Genomic DNA, 25,983 nt, shown 5'->3' on the forward strand with positions numbered 1-25,983 from the left:
TGGGATGATTAATAAGGCTAGGTTCACATTGCGTTAGTGGGTGTCCGCTAACGGACTCCGTTACATGGCGCAATTGTCGCAATTAACGCTGTGTAACGGATCCGTTAGCGCACCCATTGACTGCAATGTGCTAACGGATCCCTAACGCATCGCAAACGTATGCCATTTTTGGCATGCGTCTGCGATGTGCCGTTAGTTTCGGACGAACCTCGAACGCTGCTTGCAGCGTTCAGGGTCCGTTCCTCGCTAGCGCAGATCGGGCATCTGCGCTAGCGGGACTGCCGAACGCAATCCCTTTTTGGACATTGCGTTATTGCAATCCGTTAGCGTATCCGCTAAACGGATTGCACTAACGCAATGTGAACCTAGCCTAATGCTTCCCAATGATTGGATTGCAGATTCCCCAGAGAGAAGCTGGCCACACTGGTCCCGGGAGCCTCAGTCGTACAAGGACTTATTCTCCATGCAGCTAATGGATCACAATGGGTTTATGCGGATTTCTATCAATGCTGGCATCCCTTCAGAGAAGCAGCGGCTCATAGCGGACCCCCTATTGTTACTCACTAAGCCTTAATTGGGTGTATTGGAAGTGGTCACCGAACAGGGAACTATAAAGTACCAAGATGTGGACTGGTACAAGAAAAGCCAAGACACCGAATATCCACTAGACTACAGTCACGTTCACCGTTAAAGCCGCAGTCCAGGACTTGGGGATTGATAACAGCCATGTCTCTGGCTGATGGTTCACACATCGTAATCCATGAAACATGGATGTGTGAATCTGACCTGAAGAGGTCATGAGGCCCCTTTAACTACATCCAGATCTCCACACACTGTTCCACGAAAATTCATAAGCAGCGTTTCACTCCAATGGGGACAAGTATCATAATGACAGCTGCATTTTAAAGAAGCACCGCCATTAGGATTTCTATGGGACAAACCTGTGATAATGCACATGATGTGTAGTGTATTATATTCTCACCAAGCACCATCTTCTCCAGTTTCCGCCACTGCTCCTTTTCTGCGTCACGTGACCTAACTTCAGACTCTGATCACACTGCTCTTTGTGTGCGAGATGGAAGTCGCCTCTACAATGTCAGAGCGAGGCTGAACAGGCTTACAACGTAATAGCAACTTCCAGCTCACACACATGGCGCAGCGCGGCCGGCAAGTTGGAAAAGTCATGTGATCCGGAAAAAGATGTGGAACAGGGGTGAAGACTGCAATCGGTGAGAATATTAGTATACCTACACTACATGTACATTATCACAATTATAATGGAAGCGCTTCTTTAAGATGGCCACACATATGATCACTGTTGGCCAAACTTTTGTTTCTCCCTGTTACTCTTATCTGAGAGGTCTCTTCCTATACACATACATAGGACAACACCTGTCCATCCAGTGCTGGGTGGGCAGAAGTCGCCAGGGACTTGCCTCGGACCACTCATCTGTTTTAATAGTAAAACGTACATGGTGACAACAGTGCAGCAGCTGGAAGACAGTGCAGCACGAGTCGGCACTTCATTATACCGTAATCTGACAAACATGACAACTAATATAAAAGGCAGAGACCCTGGAGAAAATAAGGCTGGTACCTGCAGCTTGGTCACCATTCTGCACTTCGCCATCTGGAAGCGCCCGCTTCTCCTTAACGTCATCATCTGTAGACTCCTCAGACTCTGCCCGTTTATCAACTGGGAAGCAAAAGATAGTATTATGTAGTAGCAAATTGTAAAAAAAAAAAAAAAAAACTCCCTGCCTGTAGAGGTCGTGTAGTCGCAATGTGATCCCATTCACTTTTTTTTTTTTTAAATCAGATTAAAAATGGTTGAAAACATTTATTTTAACAGATACGAATTGCCTCTTCAGAGAAAAAGAGGACTTGAACTCTATAGCGCCACCTGTTGGAAGTAGCGATACTACAAGTCACATTCAACCCTTTAACGAGTCTTGCAAAATGACTTCCAACAGGTGGCGCTAGAGAGTTCAAATCCTCTTTTTCTCTGAAGGGGAAATTTGCATATTAAATTTCCCAGAGGAGCATTGCACGGCGAATAAGCCTCCTTACCTTGACAAGCCAGAGCTGGTTGTTACAAGGAGAAACCTTACCCCTTAGATTTTAACAGATACAAATTGAAACAAGATTGTCCACCCCTTTACCCCTGCCCCCTTCTGGTCATCAATTACCTAAATATACAATTAGTACATGTGTATTTCATAGCAGCAGCTGTGGCAGGCACACACGCTGCTCCGCACACACATAGCGGCCGTCAGTCAAGAAGCATTGGACGTGATTACATTGTGCTCACTGTATAGAGATCACAAACTGTCCACAGCTCCCAATGACTGGAAGTGAGAAACTGCAGGGCGAATATAACCTCATTTTCTCCCTTTAGCCACTCTTCCCATTAGACTGCGGTGTATGTTTAGAGCGCCATTTACTTACAGATGAATACAGGTGTTTGGTTTTTTTTCTTGCCTTTAAAGTATATGGACATCTTTAAGAGCAATTTTATATTAAAAGGGTTGCCCAGCGCTCTGGCCTTTCTAATTGTGCCATGAGCGGGGCCTATGACAACAATCTGGGGGTCTCCTAAGAAGACCAGTCTATGGCTGGCGATCATAGGAGGCCGCGATTGTTACTACAATATATTCTGCATTACAGTATATAGGTTTGAGCTCACCAAGGGGACTAAAAAAAAGTTTTTAAATACGAATATATAAATTACAAAACAACGTAATCACCCCTTCCCCCTTTCCTACATATAAAAAAACCATTAAAAATAAACAGGTAGTATTGCCTCATCTGTAAAGTCTGATCAGTCAAAACCATTAAAAGAAAAAAATATAAAAGGCAGTATTGCATTTTTTTTCACCATCGTTGAAAAGCAAAAAAAAACAAAAACGCAACTTTGTATCTACCAAAAATCTACTATATAAAGCTGAATGTGTGTGTGTGTGTGTGTGTGTGTGTGTGTGTGTGTGTGTGTGTGTGTGTGTGTGTGTGTGTGTGTGTGTGTGTGTGTGTGTGTGTGTGTGTGTGTGTGTGTGTGTGTGTGTGTGTGTGTCCGGGATTGGCATCTGCACCGTCGCAGCTACAGCCACAAAATTTTGCACAGTCACACGTCTGGTCCCTGAGAGCATCATAGGCTATGTTGTGAGGTGAAATTTTAACCCCGCGCTTTCCAATTCACCAAACAATTTTGCCCCTATCTACATAATGGGGAAAAGTGAAAGGAAAAGTGTTGGAGGCAAATTCACAGCTGCCAGATGTGAACAAGGGGGACTTAAAGAATGAGAGCGATGGCGCCAAGGAGTATATACCGTACAGTTGCTAAGGTGGGACCCCGACATGGGATACTCACCACACACGGGGATATGAACACACACACAAAATGCGCCACACACTACCACGTGCTTGAACACATATACCACCCTCAGCACACATTTCACCACACATACACCAACCTCGCCACATAAAAGTCGAAACACAAAAGTCGCCGCTCAAAACTCACCACGCGCAAAACTCGCCACATGCAAAAAATAGGCTCACGCAAAACTCGCCACAAGTGCAAAACTCACCTCATGGAAAACTCGCCACACGCAAAACTTGCACATGCGGAAAAATTGCCACATGCACAAATTTGCAACACATGCAAAAGTTGCCTCACACAAAACTTGCACATACTCAAAAGGCACCAGACATAAAACTCACCACGTGCAAAACTCGCCATGCGCAAAACTTGCTGCACACAACTTGCTACACTAACCTGTCACATGCAACTCGACACACAAAAAGTTGCTACACGCATGTTGCCACACAAAACTCAACACACACAACTTGACAAACGAAACTCGCCCTAAAACACACACAAGTCTGGTATTAGCCTTCAAAAATAAAATTCTGATTAATAAGCAGACAAACTACAAGAGCAACAAATGTACCATATAGGAAATACGGCAGCTGTCAGTCACATAACCTGTCTATTATGTGTATGTGTGAGCTAATATATACTGCCAGGGGGAGGGCTTCCTGTTGGCTGGGGATTTATCAGGCTGCCAATTTATCTTACAAATACTGAGGTAAAAATACTGAGCAAATAACGTGTTAACGAGGTCTAATACAGGAGATCACACAGGTATATACTATATACAGGGGAGATGACACACAGGTACATACTATATACAGGAGGAGATGACATACAGGTACATACTATATACAGGAGGAGATGACATACAGGTATATACTATATACAGGAGGAGATGACACAGGTATATACTATATACAGGAGCAGATTACCTACAGGTATATACTATATACAGGAGGAGATGACACAGGTATATACTATATATAGGAGGAGATGACATACAGGTATATACTATATATAGGAGGAGATGACACAGGTATATACTATATACAGGGGAGATGACACACAGGTATATACTATATACAGGGGAGATGACACAGGTATATACTATATACAGGGGAGATGACACACAGGTATATACTATATACAGGAGGAGATGACATACAGGTATATACTATATATAGAAGGAGATGACATACAGGTATATACTATATATAGGAGGAGATGACATACAGGTATATACTATATATAGGAGGAGATGACATACAGGTATATACTATATATAGGAGGAGATGACATACAGGTATATACTATATACAGGGGAGATGACACAGCAGGTATATACTATATACAGGGGAGATGACATACAGGTATATACTATATACAGGAGATGACATACAGGTGTATACTATATATAAGGGAGATGACAAACATGTATATACTGAGGTGAAAATGAGAGGTGTGAGGTGAAAATGAAAAGATGTGAGTGCAAAATGAGAGGAGTGAGGGAAAATAGTGTAGTGATCGGAAAATGACAGATGTGAGGTCGAAATGACAAGTGTTAGGTTGGAATGAGACGAGTGAGGGAGAAAATGAGAGGTGTGAGGGAGAAAATGAGAGATGTGAGGGGGAAAAGTAAAGATGTGATTGGGAAAATGAGAGGCGTGATGGGAAAATAAGAGAAGTGACGTGCTATAACTAACCACAGATATTTACTATGCCCAGGCAACGCCGGGCTCTTCAGCTAGTTGTTACTATAAATGTGAGCTCGTCTCACAAATAAGGCCACAAGCCCTCACATAGCTCCATCCGGAAAATATAAAAAATAACTTTATACATCTCAGAATGTTTCTATGAGGAGGCAACTGAAAATCTGGATGTTGGTAATGAAGCTGATGTGATAATACTGTGCCACATAACAGCCTTATACTGAAGCTACAGAGGCAACTACACTGCTCAAAATAATAAAGGGAACACTAAAATCCCACATCCTAGGTATCTCTGAATTAAATATTCCTGTTGCAAATTTTTATTCATTGCATAGTGGAATGTGTTCAGAACAATAAAACATAATTATCAATGTAAATGAAAATCCCATAGAGGTCTGGATTTGGAATGATGCTCAAAATGAAAGTGGAAAATCAAATTACAGGCTGATCCAACTTCACTGAAAATGCCTCAAGACAAGGAAATGATGCTCAGTAGTGTGTGGCCTCCATGTGCCTGTATGACCTCCCTACAACGCCTGGGCATGCTCCTGATGAGGCAGCGGATGGTCTCCTGAGGGATCTCCTCCCAGACCTGGACTAAAGCATCCGCCAACTCCTGGACAGTCTGTAGTGAAACGCAACGTTGGTGGATGATGCGAGACATGATGTCCCAGATGTGCTCAATCGGATTCATGTCTGGGGAATGGCAGGCCAGTCCATAGCTTCAATGCCTTCATCTTGCAGGAACTGCTGATGCACTCCAGCCACATGAGGTCTGGCATTGTCCTGCATTAGGAGGAGCCCAGGACCAACCGCACCAGCATATGGTCTCACAAGGGGTCTGAGGATCTCATCTCGGTACCTAATGGCAGTCAGGCTACCTCTGGCGAGCACATGGAGGGCTGTGCGGCCCTCCATAGAAATGCCCCCTCACACCATTACTGACCCACTGCAAAAACCGGTCATGCTGAAGGATGTTGCAGGGAACAGATCGCTCTCCACGGCTTCTCCAGACTCAGTCACGTCTGTCACATGTGCTCAGTGTGAACCTGCTTTCATCTGTGAAGAGCACAGGACACCAGTGGCGAATTTGCCAATCCTGGTGTTCTGTGGCAAATGCCAAGCGCCCTGCACGGTATTTGGCTGTGAGCACAACCCCCATCTGTGGACGTCGGGCACTCAGACCATCCTCATGGAGTTGGTTTCTAACCGTTTGTGCAGACAAATGCACATTTGTGGCCTGCTGAAGGTCATTTTGCAGGGCTCTGGCAGTACTCCTCCTGTTCCTCTTTGCACAAAGGCTGTGGTAGTGGTCCTGCTGCTGGATTGTTGCCCTCCTACTGCCCCTCCACGTTTCCTGGTGTACTGGCCTCTCTCCTAGTAGCGCCTCCAGCCTCTGGACACTACGTTGACAGACACAGCAAACCTTCTTGCCACAGCTCGCATTGATGTGCCATCCTGGATGAGCTGCACTACCTGAGCCACTTGTGTGGGTTGTATAGTCCGTCTCATGCTACCACGAGTGTGAAAGCACAACCAACATTCAAAAGTGACCAAAACATCAGCCAGAAAGCATTGGTACTGAGATGTGGTCTGTGGTCCCCACCTGCAGAACCACTCCTTTATTGAGGGTGTCTTGATAATTGCCAATAATTTCCATCTGTTGTCTATTCCATTTGCACAATAGCATGTGAAATTGATTGTCAATCAGTCTTGCTTCCTAAGAGGACAGTTTGATTTCACAGAAGTTTGATTTACTTGGAGTTATAGTCTGTTTAAGTGTTCCCTTTATTTTTTTTGAGCAGTGTATATGCAGATGGGTAAGGAATTGACTAAATGACAGTAAACAGTGGTCATAAATGGTACGTTCTCTAAATGGGATATAGTCAGCAGCGGGGACCCGCAGGGACCTGTAGGGGGCGCAGCGGGGACCCGCACGGACCTGTAGGGGGTGCCGCGGGGACCCGCACGGACCTGTACGGGGCGCCGCGTGGACCTGCACAGACCTGTACGGGGCGTAGCGGGGACCCGCACGGACCTGTACGGGGAGCAGCGTGGACCTGCACGGACCTGTAAGGGGAGGAGCGGGGATCCGCATGGACCTGCACGGGGAGCAGCGGGGACCCGCACGGACCTGTACGGGGAGCAGCGGGGACCGCAGGAATCTCTACTGAGACAGATTATTTTTAACCTCTATATTAATGACCTTGTGGTTATTAATATTGCGGATTTTTTGCGTTTTTCCCGCTATTTAATGCATTGGGAAGCTCCAGAAAAAAAGCGTCAAAAACACGCAAAAAAAACGCATGTGGATTTCTTGCAGAAAATGTCCGGTTTTGCTCAGGAAATTTCTGCAAGAAATCCTGAACGTGCCTTAGGATGTATAAAAAGAGATGAAATCCCAACGTATTATGACCCCTTTATAAATCACTGGTGAGGCCACATCTAGAATATGGGATCCAGTTTTGGGCTCCACATAAGGCTCCACATTTAAAAAAGGACATTCGGAAATTAGAGTCAGTTCAAAGGTGGCAACTAGATTATTAGAAGGGATGGAGGCCTCTCATATGATGAGAGGATGGAACAGTTGGGCTTGTTTAACTTAGAAAAAAAAAAAGACGCTCGTTCACCAATGGACAAAGCATTTCATTGCAAAACGTGCGTCGGGTGTGGTGGACGCCTGGACTTCTGCTTACTTCATTGGTAATGACTATTATATCTTTACTATGTGGGCATTTTTTGTTAATTTGACCTCACTATGAGCATGTCTATTATAGAGCGTACAGTTACCAAGTTATAATGGGGATATCCACTGTTGACTTGTATTGATTCTTTACCTCTGTATATTATATGAGTATAATATATACTGAAAGGCTGCAATACTCGGATTATACTGATGCCTTAGTTGTTGAGTATGTATATGCGCCTTTATTATAAGACAGCGCTACACTCGGCAACTCTGTATACAGCCGCCTTGGTCATTTCACCCTGCAATAGCAATTATTGCACAATAAGGCCTTTATCTCTAAAGAGGATACTATATATTTCTGTATATAGAGGACACTATCTTGTTACCTACAGTTGTGTCTGCCATTCCCTATATATATTTCTGTATATAGAGGATACCATCTTGTTATCTACAGTTGTGTCTGCCATTCCCTATATATATTTCTGTATATAGAGGATACCATCTTGTTATCTACAGTTGTGTCTGCCATTCCCTATATATATATCTGTATATAGAGGATACTATCTTGTTACCTACAGTTGTGTCTGCCATTCCCTATATATATTTCTGTATATAGAGGATACTATCTTGTTACCTACAGCTGTGTCTGCCATTCCCTATATATATTTCTGTATATAGAGGATACTATCTTGTTACCTACAGCTGTGTCTGCCATTCCCTATATATATATCTGTATATAGAGGACACTATCTTGTTACCTACAGTTATGTCTGCCATTCCCTATATATATTTCTGTATATAGAGGATACTATCTTGTTATCTACAGTTGTGTCTGCCATTCCCTATATATATATATATCTGTATATAGAGGACACTATCTTGTTACCTACAGTTGTGTCTGCCATTCCCTATATATATTTCTGTATATAGAGGATACTATCTTGTTACCTACAGCTGTGTCTGCCATTCCCTATATATATTTCTGTATATAGAGGACACTATCTTGTTACCTACAGTTGTGTCTGCCATTCCCTATATATATTTCTGTATATAGAGGATACTATCTTGTTATCTACAGTTGTGTCTGCCATTCCCTATATATATTTCTGTATATAGAAGATACTATCTTGTTATCTACAGTTGTGTCTGCCATTCCCTATATATATTTCTGTATATAGAGGATACTATCTTGTTATCTACAGTTGTGTCTGCCATTCCCTATATATATTTCTGTATATAGAGGATACTATCTTGTTATCTACAGTTGTGTCTGCCATTCCCTATATATATTTCTGTATATAGAGGATACTATCTTGTTACCTACAGTTGTGTCTGCCATTCCCTATATATATTTCTGTATATAGAGGACACTATCTTGTTATCTACAGTTGTGTCTGCCATTCCCTATATGTATTTCTGTATATAGAGGATACTATCTTGTTATCTACAGTTGTGTCTGCCATTCCCTATATATATTTCTGTATATAGAGGATACTATCTTGTTACCTACAGTTGTGTCTGCCATTCCCTATATATATTTCTGTATATAGCGGATACTATCTTGTTACCTACAGTTGTGTCTGCCATTCCCTATATATATATTTCTGTATATAGAGGATACTATCTTGTTACCTACAGTTGTGTCTGCCATTCCCTATATATATATCTGTATATAGAGGATACTATCTTGTTATCTACAGTTGTGTCTGCCGTTCCCTATATATATTTCTGTATATAGAAGATACTATCTTGTTATCTACAGTTGTGTCTGCCATTCCCTATATATATTTCTGTATATAGAGGACACTATCTTGTTATCTACAGTTGTGTCTGCCATTCCCTATATATATTTCTGTATATAGAGGACACTATCTTGTTATCTACAGTTGTGTCTGCCATTCCCTGTATATATTTCTGTATATAGAGGATACTATCTTGTTATCTACAGTTGTGTCTGCCATTCCCTATATATATTTCTGTATATAGAGGATACTGTCTTGTTATCTACAGTTGTGTCTGCCGTTCCCTATATATATTTCTGTATATAGAGGATACTATCTTGTTATCTACAGTTGTGTCTGCCATTCCCTATATATATTTCTGTATATAGAGGACACTATCTTGTTATCTACAGTTGTCTGCCATTCCCTATATATATTTCTGTATATAGTGGATACTATCTTGTTATCTACAGTTGTGTCTGCCGTTCCCTATATATATTTCTGTATATAGAGGACACTATCTTGTTATCTACAGTTGTGTCTGCCGTTCCCTATATATATTTCTGTATATAGTGGATACTATCTTGTTATCTACAGTTGTGTCTGCCATTCCCTATATATATTTCTGTATATAGTGGATACTATCTTGTTATCTACAGTTGTGTCTGCCATTCCTATATATATTTCTGTATATAGAGGACACTATCTTGTTATCTACAGTTGTGTCTGCCATTCCTATATATATTTCTGTATATAGAGGATACTATCTTGTTACCTACAGTTGTGTCTGCCATTCCTATATATATTTCTGTATATAGAGGACACTATCTTGTTATCTACAGTTGTGTCTGCCATTCCTATATATATTTCTGTATATAGCGGATACTATCTTGTTATCTACAGTTGTGTCTGCCATTCCTATATATATTTCTGTATATAGCGGATACTATCTTGTTATCTACAGTTGTGTCTGCCATTCCTATATATATTTCTGTATATAGCGGATACTATCTTGTTATCTACAGTTGTGTCTGCCATTCCTATATATATTTCTGTATATAGTGGATACTATCTTGTTATCTACAGTTGTGTCTGCCATTCCCTATATATATTTCTGTATATAGAGGATACTATCTTGTTATCTACAGTTGTGTCTGCCATTCCTATATATATTTCTGTATATAGAGGACACTATCTTGTTATCTACAGTTGTGTCTGCCATTCCCTATATATATTTCTGTATATAGCGGATACTATCTTGTTATCTACAGTTGTGTCTGCCATTCCTATATATATTTCTGTATATAGTGGATACTATCTTGTTATCTACAGTTGTGTCTGCCGTTCCCTATACATATTTCTGTATATAGAGGACACTATCTTGTTATCTACAGTTGTGTCTGCCATTCCCTATATATATTTCTGTATATAGCGGATACTATCTTGTTATCTACAGTTGTGTCTGCCATTCCTATATATATTTCTGTATATAGTGGATACTATCTTGTTATCTACAGTTGTGTCTGCCGTTCCCTATATATATTTCTGTATATAGAGGACACTATCTTGTTATCTACAGTTGTGTCTGCCATTCCTATATATATTTCTGTATATAGAGGACACTATCTTGTTATCTACAGTTGTGTCTGCCATTCCTATATATATTTCTGTATATAGAGGACACTATCTTGTTATCTACAGTTGTGTCTGCCATTCCTATATATATTTCTGTATATAGAGGATACTATCTTGTTACCTACAGTTGTGTCTGCCATTCCTATATATATTTCTGTATATAGCGGATACTATCTTGTTATCTACAGTTGTGTCTGCCATTCCTATATATATTTCTGTATATAGCGGATACTATCTTGTTATCTACAGTTGTGTCTGCCATTCCTATATATATTTCTGTATATAGCGGATACTATCTTGTTATCTACAGTTGTGTCTGCCATTCCTATATATATTTCTGTATATAGTGGATACTATCTTGTTATCTACAGTTGTGTCTGCCATTCCCTATATATATTTCTGTATATAGAGGATACTATCTTGTTATCTACAGTTGTGTCTGCCATTCCTATATATATTTCTGTATATAGAGGACACTATCTTGTTATCTACAGTTGTGTCTGCCATTCCCTATATATATTTCTGTATATAGAGGATACTATCTTGTTATCTACAGTTGTGTCTGCCATTCCTATATATATTTCTGTATATAGAGGACACTATCTTGTTATCTACAGTTGTGTCTGCCATTCCTATATATATTTCTGTATATAGAGGACACTATCTTGTTATCTACAGTTGTGTCTGCCATTCCCTATATATATTTCTGTATATAGAGGATACTATCTTGTTACCTACAGTTGTGTCTTCCATTCCCTATATATATTTCTGTATATAGAGGATACTATCTTGTTACCTACAGTTGTGTCTGCCATTCCCTATATATATATCTGTATATAGAGGATACTATCTTGTTATCTACAGTTGTGTCTGCCGTTCCCTATATATATTTCTGTATATAGAAGATACTATCTTGTTATCTACAGTTGTGTCTGCCATTCCCTATATATATTTCTGTATATAGAGGACACTATCTTGTTATCTACAGTTGTGTCTGCCATTCCCTATATATATTTCTGTATATAGAGGACACTATCTTGTTATCTACAGTTGTGTCTGCCATTCCCTGTATATATTTCTGTATATAGAGGATACTATCTTGTTATCTACAGTTGTGTCTGCCATTCCCTATATATATTTCTGTATATAGAGGATACTGTCTTGTTACCTACAGTTGTGTCTGCCATTCCCTATATATATTTCTGTATATAGAGGATACTGTCTTGTTACCTACAGTTGTGTCTGCCATTCCCTATATATATTTCTGTATATAGCGGATACTATCTTGTTATCTACAGTTGTGTCTGCCATTCCCTATATATATTTCTGTATATAGAGGATACTGTCTTGTTACCTACAGTTGTGTCTGCCATTCCCTATATATATTTCTGTATATAGCGGATACTATCTTGTTATCTACAGTTGTGTCTGCCATTCCCTATATATATTTCTGTATATAGAGGATACTATCTTGTTATCTACAGTTGTGTCTGCCGTTCCCTATATATATTTCTGTATATAGAGGATACTATCTTGTTACCTACAGTTGTGTCTGCCATTCCCTATATATATTTCTGTATATAGCGGATACTGTCTTGTTACCTATAGTTGTGTCTGCCATTCCCTATATATATTTCTGTATATAGAGGATACTATCTTGTTATCTACAGTTGTGTCTGCCGTTCCCTATATATATTTCTGTATATAGAAGATACTATCTTGTTATCTACAGTTGTGTCTGCCGTTCCCTATATATATTTCTGTATATAGAGGATACTATCTTGTTATCTACAGTTGTGTCTGCCGTTCCCTATATATATTTCTGTATATAGAGGATACTGTCTTGTTATCTACAGTTGTGTCTGCCATTCCCTATATATATTTCTGTATATAGAGGATACTATCTTGTTATCTACAGCTCTGTCTGCCATTCCCTGTATATATTTCTGTATATAGAGGACACTATCTTGTTATCTACAGTTGTGTCTGCCGTTCCCTATATATATTTCTGTATATAGTGGATACTATCTTGTTATCTACAGTTGTGTCTGCCGTTCCCTATATATATTTCTGTATATAGAGGACACTATCTTGTTATCTACAGTTGTGTCTGCCGTTCCCTATATATATTTCTGTATATAGTGGATACTATCTTGTTATCTACAGTTGTGTCTGCCATTCCTATATATATTTCTGTATATAGAGGACACTATCTTGTTATCTACAGTTGTGTCTGCCATTCCTATATATATTTCTGTATATAGCGGATACTATCTTGTTATCTACAGTTGTGTCTGCCATTCCTATACAGGTCCTTCTCAAAAAATTAGCATATAGTGTTAAATTTCATTATTTACCATAATGTAATGATTACAATTAAACTTTCATATATTATAGATTCATTATCCACCAACTGAAATTTGTCAGGTCTTTTATTGTTTTAATACTGATGATTTTGGCATACAACTCCTGATAACCCAAAAAACCTGTCTCAATAAATTAGCATATTTCACCCATCCAATCAAATAAAAGTGTTTTTTAATAACAAACAAAAAAAACAACAAATAATAATGTTCAGTTATGCACTCAATACTTGGTCGGGAATCCTTTGGCAGAAATGACTGCTTCAATGCGGTGTGGCATGGAGGCAATCAGCCTGTGACACTGCTGAGATGTTATGGAGGCCCAGGATGCTTCAATAGCGGCCTTAAGCTCATCCAGAGTGTTGGGTCTTGCGTCTCTCAACTTTCTCTTCACAATATCCCACAGATTCTCTATGGGGTTCAGGTCAGGAGAGTTGGCAGGCCAATTGAGCACAGTAATACCATGGTCAGTAAACCATTTACCAGTGGTTTTGGCACTGTGAGCAGGTGCCAGGTCGTGCTGAAAAATGAAATCTTCATCTCCATAAAGCATTTCAGCCGATGGAAGCATGAAGTGCTCCAAAATCTCCTGATAGCTAGCTGCATTGACCCTGCCCTTGATGAAACACAGTGGACCAACACCAGCAGCTGACATGGCACCCCACACCATCACTGACTGTGGGTACTTGACACTGGACTTCAGGCATTTTGGCATTTCCTTCTCCCCAGTCTTCCTCCAGACTCTGGCACCTTGATTTCCGAATGACATGCAAAATTTGCTTTCATCAGAAAAAAGTACTTGGGACCACTTAGCAACAGTCCAGTTTATGGTTCAAAAGTGGCTTTACCTGGGGAATGCGGCACCTGTAGCCCATTTCCTGCACACGCCTGTGCACGGTGGCTCTGGATGTTTCCACACCAGACTCAGTCCACTGCTTCCTCAGGTTCCCCAAGGTCTGGAATCGGTCCTTCTCCACAATCTTCCTCAGGGTCCGGTCTCCTCTTCTCGTTGTACAGCGTTTTCGGCCACATTGTTTCCTTCCAACAGACTTACCATTGAGGTGCCTTGATACAGCACTCTGGGAACAGCCTATTTGTTGAGAAATTTCTTTCTGGGTCTTACCCTCTTGCTTGAGGGTGTCAATGATGGCCTTCTTGACATCTGTCAGGTCGCTAGTCTTACCCATGAAGGGGGTTTTGAGTAATGAACCAGGCAGGGAGTTTATAAAAGCCTCAGGTATCTTTTGCATGTGTTTAGAGTTAATTAGTTGATTCAGAAGATTAGGGTAATAGGTCGTTTAGAGCAGGGGTCCCCAAATCCAGTCCTCAAGGCCCACCAACATGTCATGTTTTCAGGATTTCCTTAGTCTTGCCCAGGTAATAATTGCATCACCTGTGCAATGCAAAGGAAATCCTGAAAACATGATCTGTTGGTGGGCCTTGAGGACTGGAGTTGGGGACCCCTGGTTTAGAGAACCTTTTCTTGATATGCTAATTTATTGAGACAGGTTTTTTGGGTTATCAGGAGTTGTATGCCAAAATCATCAGTATTAAAACAATAAAAGACCTGACAAATTTCAGTTGGTGGATAATGAATCTATAATATATGAAAGTTTAATTGTAATCATTACATTATGGTAAATAATGAAATTTAACACTATATGCTAATTTTTTGAGAAGGACCTGTATATATTTCTGTATATAGCGGATACTATCTTGTTATCTACAGTTGTGTCTGCCATTCCTATATATATTTCTGTATATAGTGGATACTATCTTGTTATCTACAGTTGTGTCTGCCATTCCCTATATATATTTCTGTATATAGAGGATACTATCTTGTTATCTACAGTTGTGTCTGCCATTCCTATATATATTTCTGTATATAGAGGATACTATCTTGTTATCTACAGTTGTGTCTGCCATTCCTATATATATTTCTGTATATAGAGGACACTATCTTGTTATCTACAGTTGTGTCTGCCATTCCTATATATATTTCTGTATATAGAGGACACTATCTTGTTATCTACAGTTGTGTCTGCCATTCCTATATATATTTCTGTATATAGAGGACACTATCTTGTTATCTACAGTTGTGTCTGCCGTTTCCTATATATATTTCTGTATATAGCGGATACTATCTTGTTATCTACAGTTGTGTCTGCCGTTTCCTATATATATTTCTGTATATAGAGGATACTATCTTGTTACCTACAGTTGTGTCTGCCATTCCCTATATATATTTCTGTATATAGAGGACACTGTCTTGTTATCTACAGTTGTGTCTGCCGTTCCCTATATATATTTCTGTATATAGAGGACACTATCTTGTTATCTACAGTTGTGTCTGCCATTCCCTATATATATTTCTGTATATAGAGGATACCATCTTATCTACAGTTGTGTCTGCCATTCCCTATATATATTTCTGTATATAGAGGACACTGTCTTGTTATCTACAGTTGTGTCTGCCGTTCCCTATATATATTTCTGTATATAGAGGACACTATCTTGTTATCTACAGTTGTGTCTGCCATTCCCTATATATATTTCTGTATATAGAGGATACTATCTTGTTACCTACAGTTGTGTCTGCCATTCCCTATATATATTTCTGTATATAGAGGACACTATCTTGTTACCTACAGTTGTGTCTGCCATTCCCTATATATATTTCTGTATATAGAGGACACTGTCTTGTTACCTACAGTTGTGTCTGCCATTCCCTATATATATTTCTGTATATAGAGGATACTGTCTTGTTACCTACAGTTGTGTCTGCCATTCCCTATATATATTTCTGTATATAGAGGACACTATCTTGTTACCTACAGTTGTGTCTGCCATTCCCTATATATATTTCTGTATATAGAGGACACTGTCTTGTTACCTACAGTTGTGTCTGCCATTCCCTATATATATTTCTGTATATAGTGGATACTATCTTGTTATCTACAGTTGTGTCTGCCATTCCCTATATATATTTCTGTATATAGAGGATACTATCTTGTTACCTACAGTTGTGTCTGCCATTCCCTATATATATTTCTGTATATAGTGGACACTATCTTGTTATCTACAGTTGTGCCTGCCGTTCCCTATATATATTTCTGTATATAGAGGACACTATCTTGTTATCTACAGTTGTGTCTGCCATTCCCTATATGTATTTCTGTATATAGAGGATACTATCTTGTTACCTACAGTTGTGTCTGCCATTCCTATATATATTTCTGTATATAGAGGACACTATCTTGTTACCTGCAGTTGTGTCTGCCATTCCTATATATATTTCTGTATATAGAGGACACTGTCTTGTTATCTACAGTTGTGTCTGCCATTCCCTATATATTTCTGTATATAGAGGACACTATCTTGTTATCTACAGTTGTGTCTGCCATTCCCTATATATATTTCTGTATATAGAGGACACTATCTTGTTATCTACAGTTGTGTCTGCCGTTCCCTATATATATTTCTGTATATAGAGGACACTATCTTGTTATCTACAGTTGTGTCTGCCGTTCCCTATATATATTTCTGTATATAGAGGACACTATCTTGTTATCTACAGTTGTGTCTGCCATTCCCTATATATATTTCTGTATATAGAGGACACTATCTTGTTATCTACAGTTGTGTCTGCCATTCCCTATATGTATTTCTGTATATAGAGGATACTATCTTGTTACCTACAGTTGTGTCTGCCATTCCTATATATATTTCTGTATATAGAGGACACTATCTTGTTACCTGCAGTTGTGTCTGCCGTTCCCTATATATATTTCTGTATATAGAGGACACTATCTTGTTATCTACAGTTGTGTCTGCCATTCCCTATATGTATTTCTGTATATAGAGGATACTATCTTGTTACCTACAGTTGTGTCTGCCATTCCTATATATATTTCTGTATATAGAGGACACTATCTTGTTATCTACAGTTGTGTCTGCCATTCCCTATATATATTTCTGTATATAGAGGACACTATCTTGTTATCTACAGTTGTGTCTGCCATTCCCTATATGTATTTCTGTATATAGAGGATACTATCTTGTTACCTACAGTTGTGTCTGCCATTCCCTATATATATTTCTGTATATAGAGGACACTATCTTGTTATCTACAGCTCTGTCTGCCATTCCCTGTATATATTTCTGTATATAGAGGATACTATCTTGTTACCTACAGTTGTGTCTGCCATTCCTATATATATTTCTGTATATAGAGGACACTATCTTGTTATCTACAGTTGTGCCTGCCGTTCCCTATATATATTTCTGTATATAGAGGACACTATCTTGTTACCTACAGTTGTGTCTGCCATTCCTATATATATTTCTGTATATAGAGGACACTATCTTGTTACCTGCAGTTGTGTCTGCCGTTCCCTATATATATTTCTGTATATAGAGGACACTATCTTGTTATCTACAGTTGTGTCTGCCATTCCTATATATATTTCTGTATATAGTGGATACTATCTTGTTACCTACAGTTGTGACTTGTAGGGGTTTCCTGGGTGGTACAGCTGGCACCCAGTGAGGCCGTTGCCCCAGTGACTACATACTGTCACATCAGGCAGGTCACCTGACAACCTCCAGTCTGCAGATCTGTGTCTGGGGGTTGTCAGCTGTCACAGTTGTGCAGAGATCCTGGGAACTAACACAAATCCCACTGCAGTTGTCCTGAAGAGGCTGATACCACCGCACATCATGCAGTAAAACGTGTCACCTGCCCTCCATCACTGACAGCTCATACTGGAACTTGTAGTTCCACAATTAAGCACTAAAGCGATCATAAATACAAGTCCTGTAATTCCTACACAGCTCATGTGCACGGCCGCCCCGGACTCCCGCCAGCCCTACCTTCCATGTCCTGCACTTCTCCCCCGCCACTCGCCATTGTGCGTCTGTTCCTCTAGCTCCCGGAAGTGCACGTCTCTCCACCAATCAGCGACAGTTACTCAACCACGTGACTAGTGACAGATGAATTCCACCGCGCAGGCGTCGTGTCAATGTGTCTCCTGAGAACTGCAGTGTTCGATGAGTTGTTTGGGTCTGCTCATAGGAGACAGCGGGTGCTTCACACGTACCTGATAGGAAAGACGTCCTGCAGGAGGGAAGATTAGGCAGGAAAGCGATGTGCTGAAGGAGGGGGGCTAGGAAGGGAAGCGATGTGCTGCAGGAGGAGGAGGATAAGCTCGGACCCATGTCCTGTAAATGGAGATTAGACAGTGAGTGGTGTGCTGCAGAAGGAAGATGAGAGGAGTGATGTACTGCAGGTAGTGCTGTGAGGAGTGATGTACAGCAGGTAGTGCTGTGAGGAGTGATGTACCGCAGGTAGTGCTGAGAGGAGTGATGAACCGCAGGTAGTGCTGAGAGGAGTAATGTACCGCATGTAGTGCCGAGAGGAGTGATGTACCACAGGTAGTGCTGTGAGGAGTGATGTACCGCAGGTAGTGCTATGAGGAGTGATGAACCGCAGGTAGTGCTGAGAAGAGTAATGTACCGCAGGTAGTGCTGAGAGGAGTGATGTACCGCAGGTAGTGCTATGAGGAGTGATGAACCGCAGGTAGTGCTATGAGGAGTGATGAACCGCAGGTAGTGCTGAGAAGAGTAATGTACCGCATGTAGTGCCGAGAGGAGTGATGTACCACAGGTAGTGCTGTGAGGAGTGATGTACCGCAGGTAGTGCTATGAGGAGTGATGAACCGCAGGTAGTGCTGAGAAGAGTAATGTACCGCAGGTAGTGCTGAGAGGAGTGATGTACCGCAGGTAGTGCCGAGAGGAATGATGTACCACAGGTAGTGCTGTGAGGAGTGATGTACCGCAGGTAGTGCTATGAGGAGTGATGAACCGCAGGTAGTGCTGAGAAGAGTAATGTCCTGCAGGTAGTGCCGAGAGGAGTGATGTACCGCAGGTAGTGCTGAGAGGAGTGATGTACCGCAGGTAGTGCTGAGAGGAGTGATGTACCGCATGTAGTGGTGAGAAGAGTGATGTACCGCAGGTAGTGCTGAGAGTAGTGATGTACTGCAGGTAGTGCTGTGAGGAGTTATGTACCACAGGTAGTGCTGTGAGGAGTGATGTACCGCAGGTAGTGCTGTGAGGTGTGATGTACCGCAGGTAGTGCTGAGAAGAGTGATTTACCGCAGGTAGTGCCGAGAGGAGTGATGTACCGCAGGTAGTGCTGAGAGGAGTGATGTACCACAGGTAGTGCTGTGAGGAGTGATGTACCGCAGGTAGTGCTGTGAGGTGTGATGTACCGCAGGTAGTGCTGAGAAGAGTGATTTACCGCAGGTAGTGCCGAGAGGAGTGATGTACCGCAGGTAGTGCTGAGAGGAGTGATGTACCGAAGGTAGTGCTGAGAGGAGTGATGTACCGAAGGTAGTGCTGAAAGTAGTGATGTATCGCATGTAGTGGTGAGAAGAGTAATGTACTGCACGTAGTGATGAGAGGAGTGATGTACCGCAGGTAGTGCTGAGAGGAGTGATGTACCGCAGGTAGTGCTGAGAGGAGTGATGTACCGCAGGTAGTGCTGAGAGGTGTGATGTACCGCAGGTAGTGCTGAGAAGAGTGATTTACCGCAGGTAGTGCCGAGAGGAGTGATGTACCGCAGGTAGTGCTGAGAGGAGTGATGTACCGAAGGTAGTGCTGAGAGGAGTGATGTACCGAAGATAGTGCTGAAAGTAGTGATGTATCGCATGTAGTGGTGAGAAGAGTAATGTACTGCACGTAGTGATGAGAGGAGTGATGTACCGCAGGTAGTGCTGAGAGGAGTGATGTACCGCAGGTAGTGCTGAGAGGAGTGATGTACCGCAGGTAGTGCTGAGAGGAGTGATGTACTGCAGGTAGTGCTGAGAGGAGTGATGTACTGCAGGTAGTGATGAGAGGAGTCATGTACCGCAGGTAGTGTTGAGAGGAGTGATGTACCGCAGGTAGTGCTGAGAGGAGTGATGTACAGCAGGTAGTGCTGAGAGGAGTGATGTACCGCAGGTAATACTGAGAGGAGTGATGTGCTGAGAGGAGTGATGTACAGCAGGTAGTGGTGAGAAGAGTGATGTACCGCAAGTAGTGGTGAGAAGAGTGATGTACCGCAGGTAGTGGTGAGAGGAGTTATGTACTGCATGTAGTGGTGAGAACAGTGATGTACTGCAGGTAGTGGCGAGAAGAGTGATGTACCGCAGGTAGTGGTGAGAAGAGTGATGTACCGCAGGTAGTGGTGAGAAGAGTGATGTACCGCAATTAGTGGTGAGAAGAGTGATGTACCGCAGGTAGTGCTGAGAGGAGTGATGTACCGCATGTATTGGTGAGAAGAGTGATGTACTGCAGGTAGTGCTGAGAGTAGTGATGTACTGCAGGTAGTGCTGAGAGGAGTGATGTACCGCAGGTAGTGCTGAGAGGAGTGATGTACCGCATGTAGTGGTGAGAAGAGTGATGTACTGCAGGTAGTGCTGAGAGTAGTGATGTACTGCAGGTAGTGCTGTGAGGAGTTATGTACCACAGGTAGTGCTGTGAGGAGTGATGTACCGCAGGTAGTGCTGTGAGGTGTGATGTACCGCAGGTAGTGCTGAGAAGAGTGATTTACCGCAGGTAGTGCCGAGAGGAGTGATGTACCTCAGGTAGTGCTGAGAGGAGTGATGTACCGAAGGTAGTGCTGAGAGGAGTGATGTACCGAAGATAGTGCTGAAAGTAGTGATGTATCGCATGTAGTGGTGAGAAGAGTAATGTTCTGCACGTAGTGATGAGAGGAGTGATGTACCGCAGGTAGTGCTGAGAGGAGTGATGTACCGCAGGTAGTGCTGAGAGGAGTGATGTACCGCAGGTAGTGCTGAGAGGAGTGATGTACTGCAGGTAGTGCTGAGAGGAGTGATGTACTGCAGGTAGTGGTGAGAGGAGTCATGTACCGCAGGTAGTGTTGAGAGGAGTCATGTACCGCAGGTAGTGCTGAGAGGAGTGATGTACAGCAGGTAGTGCTGAGAGGAGTGATGTACCGCAGGTAATACTGAGAGGAGTGATGTACCGCAGGTAGTGCTGAGAGGAGTGATGTACAGCAGGTAGTGGTGAGAAGAGTAATGTACCGCAAGTAGTGGTGAGAAGAGTGATGTACCGCAGGTAGTGGTGAGAGGAGTTATCTACCGCATGTAGTGGTGAGAAGAGTGATGTACTGCAGGTAGTGGCGAGAAGAGTGATGTACCGCAGGTAGTGGTGAGAAGAGTGATGTACCGCAGGTAGTGGTGAGAAGAGTGATGTACCGCAATTAGTGGTGAGAAGAGTGATGTACCGCAGGTAGTCCTGAGAGGAGTGATGTACCGCATGTAGTGGTGAGAAGAGTGATGTACTGCAGGTAGTGCTGAGAGTAGTGATGTACTGCAGGTAGTGCTGAGAGGAGTGATGTACCGCAGGTAGTGCTGAGAGGAGTGATGTACCGCATGTAATGGTGAGAAGAGTGATGTACTGCAGGTAGTGCTGAGAGTAGTGATGTACTGCAGGTAGTGCTGTGAGGAGTTATGTACCACAGGTAGTGCTGTGAGGAGTGATGTACCGCAGGTAGTGCTGTGAGGTGTGATGTACCGCAGGTAGTGCTGAGAAGAGTGATGTACCGCAGGTAGTGCCGAGAGGAGTGATGTACCGCAGGTAGTGCTGAGAGGACTGATGTACCGCAGGTAGTGCTGAGAGGAGTGATGTACCGCAGGTAGTGCTGAGAGGAGTGATGTACAGCAGGTTGTGCTGAGAGGAGTGATGTACCGCAGGTAATACTGAGAGGAGTGATGTAGTGCTGAGAGGAGTGATGTACCGCAGGTAGTGCTGAGAGGAGTGATGTACAGCAGGTAGTGCTGTGAGGAGTGATGTACCGCAGGTAGTGCTGAGAGGTGTGATGTGAGGAGTGATGTACTGCAGGTAGTGGTGAGAGGAGTCATGTACCGCAGGTAGTGTTGAGAGGAGTCATGTACCGCAGGTAGTGCTGAGAGGAGTGATGTACAGCAGGTAGTGCTGAGAGGAGTGATGTACCGCAGGTAATACTGAGAGGAGTGATGTAGTGCTGAGAGGAGTGATGTACCGCAGGTAGTGCTGAGAGGAGTGATGTACAGCAGGTAGTGGTGAGAAGAGTAATGTACCGCAAGTAGTGGTGAGAAGAGTGATGTACCGCAGGTAGTGGTGAGAGGAGTTATCTACCGCATGTAGTGGTGAGAAGAGTGATGTACTGCAGGTAGTGGCGAGAAGAGTGATGTACCGCAGGTAGTGGTGAGAAGAGTGATGTACCGCAGGTAGTGGTGAGAAGAGTGATGTACCGCAATTAGTGGTGAGAAGAGTGATGTACCGCAGGTAGTCCTGAGAGGAGTGATGTACCGCATGTAGTGGTGAGAAGAGTGATGTACTGCAGGTAGTGCTGAGAGTAGTGATGTACTGCAGGTAGTGCTGAGAGGAGTGATGTACCGCAGGTAGTGCTGAGAGGAGTGATGTACCGCATGTAATGGTGAGAAGAGTGATGTACTGCAGGTAGTGCTGAGAGTAGTGATGTACTGCAGGTAGTGCTGTGAGGAGTTATGTACCACAGGTAGTGCTGTGAGGAGTGATGTACCGCAGGTAGTGCTGTGAGGTGTGATGTACCGCAGGTAGTGCTGAGAAGAGTGATGTACCGCAGGTAGTGCCGAGAGGAGTGATGTACCGCAGGTAGTGCTGAGAGGACTGATGTACCGCAGGTAGTGCTGAGAGGAGTGATGTACCGCAGGTAGTGCTGAGAGGAGTGATGTACAGCAGGTTGTGCTGAGAGGAGTGATGTACCGCAGGTAATACTGAGAGGAGTGATGTAGTGCTGAGAGGAGTGATGTACCGCAGGTAGTGCTGAGAGGAGTGATGTACAGCAGGTAGTGCTGTGAGGAGTGATGTACCGCAGGTAGTGCTGAGAGGTGTGATGTGAGGAGTGATGTACCGCAGGTTTTGCTGAGAAGAGTGATGTACCACAGGTAGTGCTGAGAGGAGTGATGTACCGCATGTATTGGTGAGAAGAGTGATGTACTGCAGGTAGTGGTGAGAAGAGTAATGTACTGCACGTAGTGATGAGAGGAGTGATGTACCGCAGGTAGTGCTGAGAGGAGTGATGTACCGCAGGTAGTGCTGAGAGGAGTGATGTACCGCAGGTAGTGCTGAGAGAAGTGATGTACCGCAGGTAGTGCTGAGAGGAGTGATGTACTGCAGGTAGTGGTGAGAGGAGTCATGTACCGCAGGTAGTGTTGAGAGGAGTGATGTACCGCAGGTAGTGCTGAGAGGAGTGATGTACAGCAGGTAGTGCTGAGAGGAGTGATGTACCGCAGGTAATACTGAGAGGAGTGATGTAGTGCTGAGAGGAGTGATGTACCGCAGGTAGTGCTGAGAGGAGTGATGTACAGCAGGTAGTGGTGAGAAGAGTGATGTACCGCAAGTAGTGGTGAGAAGAGTGATGTACCGCAGGTAGTGGTGAGAGGAGTTATCTACCGCATGTAGTGGTGAGAAGAGTGATGTACTGCAGTACTGCAGGTAGTGGCGAGAAGAGTGATGTACCGCAGGTAGTGGTGAGAAGAGTGATGTACCGCAGGTAGTGGTGAGAAGAGTGATGTACCGCAATTAGTGGTGAGAAGAGTGATGTACCGCAGGTAGTCCTGAGAGGAGTGATGTACCGCATGTAGTGGTGAGAAGAGTGATGTACTGCAGGTAGTGCTGAGAGTAGTGATGTACTGCAGGTAGTGCTGAGAGGAGTGATGTACCGCAGGTAGTGCTGAGAGGAGTGATGTACCGCATGTAGTGGTGAGAAGAGTGATGTACTGCAGGTAGTGCTGAGAGTAGTGATGTACTGCAGGTAGTGTTGTGAGGAGTTATGTACCACAGGTAGTGCTGTGAGGAGTGATGTTCCGCAGGTAGTGCTGTGAGGTGTGATGTACCGCAGGTAGTGCTGAGAAGAGTGATGTACCGCAGGTAGTGCCGAGAGGAGTGATGTACCGCAGGTAGTGCTGTGAGGACTGATGTACCGCAGGTAGTGCTGAGAGGAGTGATGTATCGCAGGTAGTGCTGAGAGGAGTGATGTACAGCAGGTTGTGCTGAGAGGAGTGATGTACCGCAGGTAATACTGAGAGGAGTGATGTAGTGCTGAGAGGAGTGATGTACCACAGGTAGTGCTGAGAGGAGTGATGTACAGCAGGTAGTGCTGTGAGGAGTGATGTACCGCAGGTAGTGCTGAGAGGTGTGATGTGAGGAGTGATGTACCGCAGGTTTTGCTGAGAAGATTGATGTACCACAGGTAGTGCTGAGAGGAGTGATGTACCGCAGGTAGTGCTGAGAGGAGTGATGTACCGCAGGTAGTGCTGAAAGTAGTGATGTATCGCAGGTAGTGGTGAGAAGAGTAATGTACTGCAGGTAGTGCTGAGAGGAGTGATGTACCGCAGGTAGTGCTGAGAGGAGTGATGTACCGCAGGTAGTGCTGTGAGGAGTGATGTACCGCAGGTAGTGCTGAGAGGAGTGATGTACCGCAGGTAGTGTTGAGAAGAGTGTTGTACCGCAGGTAGTGCTGAGAGGAGTGATGTACTGCAGGTAGTGGTGAGAGGAGTGATGTACCGCAGGTAGTGTTGAGAGGAGTGATGTACTGCAGGTAGTGCTGAGAGGAGTGATGTACAGCAGGTAGTGCTGAGAGGAGTGATGTACCGCAGGTAGTGCTGAGAAGAGTGATGTACCGCAGGTAGTGCTGAGAGGAGTGATGTACCGCAGGTAGTGCTGAGAGGAGTGATGTATAGCAGGTAGTGCTGAGAGGAGTGATGTACCGCAGGTGGTGCTGAGATGAGTGATGTACCGCAGGTAGTGCTGTGAGGAGTGATGTACCGCAGGTAGTGCTATGAGGAGTGATGAACCGCAGGTAGTGCTGAGAAGAGTAATGTACCGCAGGTAGTGCCGAGATGAGTGATGTACCGCAGGTAATGCTGAGAGGAGTGATGTACCGCAGGTAGTGCTGAAAGTAGTGATGTATCGCAGGTAGTGGGGAGAAGAGTAATGTACTGCAGGTAGTGCTGAGAGGAGTGATGTACCGCAGGTAGTGCTGAGAGGAGTGATGTACCGCAGGTAGTGCTGATAGGAGTGATGTACCGCTGGTAGTGCTGAAAGTAGTGATGTACCGCAAGTAGTGGTGAGAAGAGTGATGTACTGCAGGTAGTGCTGAGAGGAGTGATGTACCTCAGGTAGTGGTGAGAAGAGTGATGTACCGCAAGTAGTGGTGAGAAGAGTGATGTACCGCAGGTAGTGGTGAGAGGAGTTATGTACCGCATGTAGTGGTGAGAAGAGTGATGTACCGCAAGTTGTGGTGAGAAGAGTGATGTACCGCAGGTAGTGCTGAGAGGAGTGATGTACCGCATGTAGTTGTGAGAAGAGTGATGTACTGCAGGTAGTGCTGAGAGTAGTGATGTACCGCAGGTAGTGCTGAGAGGAGTGATGTACCGCAGGTAGTGCTGAGAGGAGTGATGTACCGCAG

At 43.2% G+C, this 25,983-nt stretch overlaps 1 protein-coding gene across 1 annotated transcript in view; it reads right to left on the minus strand.

The window, feature by feature from the left end:
- The window catches only part of PPP1R7 (protein phosphatase 1 regulatory subunit 7), a 73,563-nt gene extending 55,122 nt beyond the window's left edge, over positions 1-18,441 (minus strand). Inside the window, exons 1-2 of the mRNA XM_069727720.1 lie at positions 18,360-18,441; positions 1,598-1,696 (exon numbers count right to left, since the gene is read on the minus strand). Of these exons, the coding sequence (XP_069583821.1) occupies positions 1,598-1,696; positions 18,360-18,396 (136 nt within the window). The 5' untranslated portion in view covers positions 18,397-18,441. The remainder of the gene's footprint in view (positions 1-1,597; positions 1,697-18,359) is intronic.
- Positions 18,442-25,983: the final 7,542 nt, after the last annotated feature.

This window comes from Ranitomeya imitator, chromosome 5 (assembly GCF_032444005.1).
Source record: "Ranitomeya imitator isolate aRanImi1 chromosome 5, aRanImi1.pri, whole genome shotgun sequence".
NCBI classification, from domain to species: Eukaryota; Metazoa; Chordata; class Amphibia; order Anura; family Dendrobatidae; genus Ranitomeya; species Ranitomeya imitator.